General features: G+C 35.4%; 1 protein-coding gene across 2 annotated transcripts; it reads left to right on the plus strand.

Moving 5' to 3' along the window:
- Nucleotides 1-262: 262 nt before the first annotated feature.
- Nucleotides 263-3,400, plus strand: LOC109588775 (lactation elevated protein 1-like). Of its 2 annotated transcripts, XM_020004890.1 has the most exons (8): nt 263-434; nt 1,226-1,407; nt 2,043-2,173; nt 2,299-2,398; nt 2,494-2,552; nt 2,608-2,681; nt 2,767-2,837; nt 3,059-3,400. In XM_020004890.1, the coding sequence occupies exons 4-8, from the start codon at nt 2,320-2,322 to the stop codon at nt 3,337-3,339; spliced, it is 564 nt and encodes a 187-aa protein (XP_019860449.1). In that variant the 5' UTR covers nt 263-434; nt 1,226-1,407; nt 2,043-2,173; nt 2,299-2,319; the 3' UTR covers nt 3,340-3,400. The 2 variants fall into 2 exon arrangements, with proteins under 2 accessions (XP_019860449.1, XP_019860450.1); XM_020004891.1 differs by lacking the exon at nt 1,226-1,407.
- The last annotated feature ends 19 nt before the right edge of the window (nt 3,401-3,419 follow it).

Consider the following 3,419-nt stretch of genomic DNA (forward strand, 5'->3'; position numbering starts at 1 on the left):
CTGTCAGTGCCATACTGTCTTAAATGTTCATGTACATGTATTCAGTAGCATAAAGGTTTATAATATGACACTAGGCCAACGTACCGTCAAATTTTAATCAAAAGCGTGGGTGGTTTGACCTTTTTATGCTAGAGTTGAACTAAATTCAACTCCTGTGTCAATGAAACGTCAGGACTAGCGTAACATTGTAATCCGGCTTTAATCAATACATGTACATATACTCTTTAATATCTTCCTTTCTCCTCTCTGTCTCTCTCCTAGCAATATTTTCAGTTGAAGTTGCTGCTTTTCTTCCATATTTATTAATATACACTGGGTTGGATAGAGCTGTACTGTCAGTGTTATGTCAATCAATTGTTTTATTAATAATATCACAAGCACCAAAGAGACTACTGTGGAGGTTCAGGCCATACATGATCAACAGGGCTAAGATAGTACGTAATGAAATTAAATATTTATTAAGTAATGTAATGATTAACTATTATGTCTAGTAATGGTTTAGTATTAGCATCTTAAGCAAGAGATTTTACAGTATAGAAGGAAATTTTGGAGGAGCTAAATTTGGCGAATTTGTGGCCACATGCCATTGAGCATGCGCATAATGGCTCGAAATGACAGATTATTTTTATTTTGGTGAATGGCTATCAAAACGCTCAGTATTAATGTACACTGTATATTGAGGGGTTCGGTCTACTAACTTTAGCTGATATTAATCAGAGGCGTATTTAGGGGGGGGCTGAGGGGGCTTGAGCACCCCCCTCAGGGCTGGGCTCAGAAAAAATTACTGAACTCCTGGACTCTTGCATCACTACCAAGCCTCTTAACAAAGTTATCTAGCCCCCTGATCATGATTTCAGCAGATTCCAGTGCTTTAAGGAGCAATCAGAAGTACCAGTAACATAGCAGTATGCTTGAAATGATCTTGGCCCCACCCGTAATTGACGAAAATGCAGGAAAAGGCCATTTAACCGCCGTAAAAATGGGTGTGGCCAAAATCGCGGCGCGCTTCGCGCGCCCTCAGCACCCTCCTCCTTCAAATCCTAGATACGCCCCTGTTAATAGTCATTAATGTGTACATGTACAAGTAAATTTAGCATTTATTGTATAGAAGGAAATTTTAGAGGTAGTTAAATTTGGCAAATTTGGAATAGCAGTACATACACTATTAGTAAGGTATAACTTTAAAGCACTCATCCTTTCTCTCCTCCTCTTCCTCTTCCTCAAGGCTGCAGTGATAAGACCTCCTCATTCCCAGCTAGGACTGTTACTTGTGGAGTTGTGTTCACTTATATATTCCATTTATCATATCTGTCACTCAATGATCCTACCAATGATGGCCTCTTCATATTCTATATGATGATCACTATACTCTATGTGGTGATACCATTCATCACTACTGTCAGTAGGGTAGCTAGGCCCACTACTTCAGTGACTGTGAAATTACCAATAATATACACATGTACTTGTGTACAGTAGAAATGTTGTGTAGAAATGTTGAGGTGATTTTAAAAAATTAATTTTGAATTGTGGTCATTTTAAAAATAGACCAATTTTCAAAGAATACCCAAGGCTATATAGCCCATGGTTTTTTCTGAAAAATGGCTCCGAAATCACCCCAATTTTTTAATTATATTTTTTGATACATATTGATGTCCTTATGTTATGTAGAAAGTTTGAGCTGATTCTGACTTCAATTTTTCAAGTTACGGCCATTTTAAAGAAAATGCCAAAATTCTGAAAAATTCCCAAGGCTATACTATAGCCCATGGTTTTTCTCAAAAATTGGCTCCGAAATCACCCCAAATTTTTATTACATTATCTGATACATATTGATGTTCTTATGCTGTGTAGAAAGTTTGAGCTGATTCTGACTTCAATTTTTCAAGTTACGGCCATTTTAAGAAAATGGCAAAATTCTGAAAAATACCCAAGGCTATAGCCCATGGTTTTTCTCAAAAAATGGCTCTGAAATCACCCCAAATTTTTATTACATTATCTGATACATATTGATGTCCTTATGTGATCCCTTTCTTCTTATAAAGGGATCCATTCTTTCAAGCAGTTATTACCAAAGTCATCATCAGGTGGATCAGTTAGACTGTATGATCCTATTGGTCATGTGGCCAGTGACATTGCTACTAATGTCAGACTATTGTGCTTTGATGAGTTTCAAGTTAGTATTCAGTCAATACCTTCTCCTTCTCTCCTAATAATAATAATACCCATTCCTTTATACTCCTCCATTCCTTCCCTACATAATGTACATACAGTGTATGATGGCCTATCCTTCATCATTAGGTTACTGATATCACTGATGCTATGATACTTAAAAGTCTCTTCACATCATTATTTAATAATGGAGTCACTGTTGTAGCTACTTCTAACAGACACCCTGAGGGTATGTACTGATATACATGTATTGTTATTATTATTATTGTTGTTGTTGTTGTTGTTGTTGTTGTTGTTGTTATTGTTATTTATTATCATTGTTAGATTTATATAAAAATGGTCTACAGAGGGGTAACTTTCTCCCATTTATTGATGTACTAAAGGTACATGTACACATTATTAATTATTAATTATTAATAAATATTCATTTATTGATAGGATCATTGTACTATTATCCAATTGGATTCAGTTGACAGGAAGAAGTTATTATTATCTGAAGGAGTGTATTTAGTGTGAGTCAGTAGCAATTAATGAATCAATGACTTCATTTCTTGTTGTTTCTCTTTCTTGTACTGTAACTGTATGTCTACTGTCCAGTCCTAATTCAACTATCAATAATTCTAAATTGTTCCAATTATTTACTGAACTCTGTCAAAGCAAAGGAAAAGGTTTGTAACCACACACAGACACACACACACACACACACACACTGCACATGATGTACATGTAAATGTACTATAAGATGATAAGTTAAGCATTACGACCAATAATTCACTCATTTTTTGATGGGTAGGACGAAATTATGCTCATTAAACTCAGAATTAATCTTATTCCACTAACTGAAGTCTGACCCAGACCTTCTTTCTTAATTCCCTTTCTCTTCTTTTAGTTATTTCACGGACCAAGTTAAAGTTTTTAGGACGAGAGCTACTCATAGACCAGTCATGTGCTGACTTGGCATATTTCCACTTTGATGAGCTTTGTAACAGGGTAAGTTATTATAGTAATCATACTAATAGTATTAGTTGTGGTTGGGATTGTTTTCCCATTTATAATTGGTTCCTGTGGTCCCTGGGTAGTCATATAGACAAGTGTGATCAAGTCATCATTCTAGGAATGAGTGATTGTAATTCAATTAACTGGTTCCTGTATATATACTTTGTACAGTGACTTTATACTAGCACTAGTAATGATTTGTTTTTATTTGTGGTTTTACCAGTAACTACTAGTACACTACAATACACACACTC

This window comes from Amphimedon queenslandica, unplaced genomic scaffold (assembly GCF_000090795.2).
Source record: "Amphimedon queenslandica unplaced genomic scaffold, v1.1 AMPQUscaffold_11868, whole genome shotgun sequence".
Lineage (NCBI taxonomy): Eukaryota > Metazoa > Porifera > Demospongiae > Haplosclerida > Niphatidae > Amphimedon > Amphimedon queenslandica.

What these genes read in the sequence shown, in the direction of transcription:
- LOC109588775 (XM_020004890.1), top strand. Translation starts at nt 2,320, where the DNA reads ATGATACTTAAAAGTCTCTTCACATCATTATTTAATAATGGAGTCACT. An exon ending in TTCTAACAGACACCCTGAGG is followed by an intron (nt 2,399 to 2,493) that starts GTATGTACTGAT and finishes TATCATTGTTAG; the next exon opens with ATTTATATAAAAATGGTCTA. An exon ending in CATTTATTGATGTACTAAAG is followed by an intron (nt 2,553 to 2,607) that starts GTACATGTACAC and finishes ATTTATTGATAG; the next exon opens with GATCATTGTACTATTATCCA.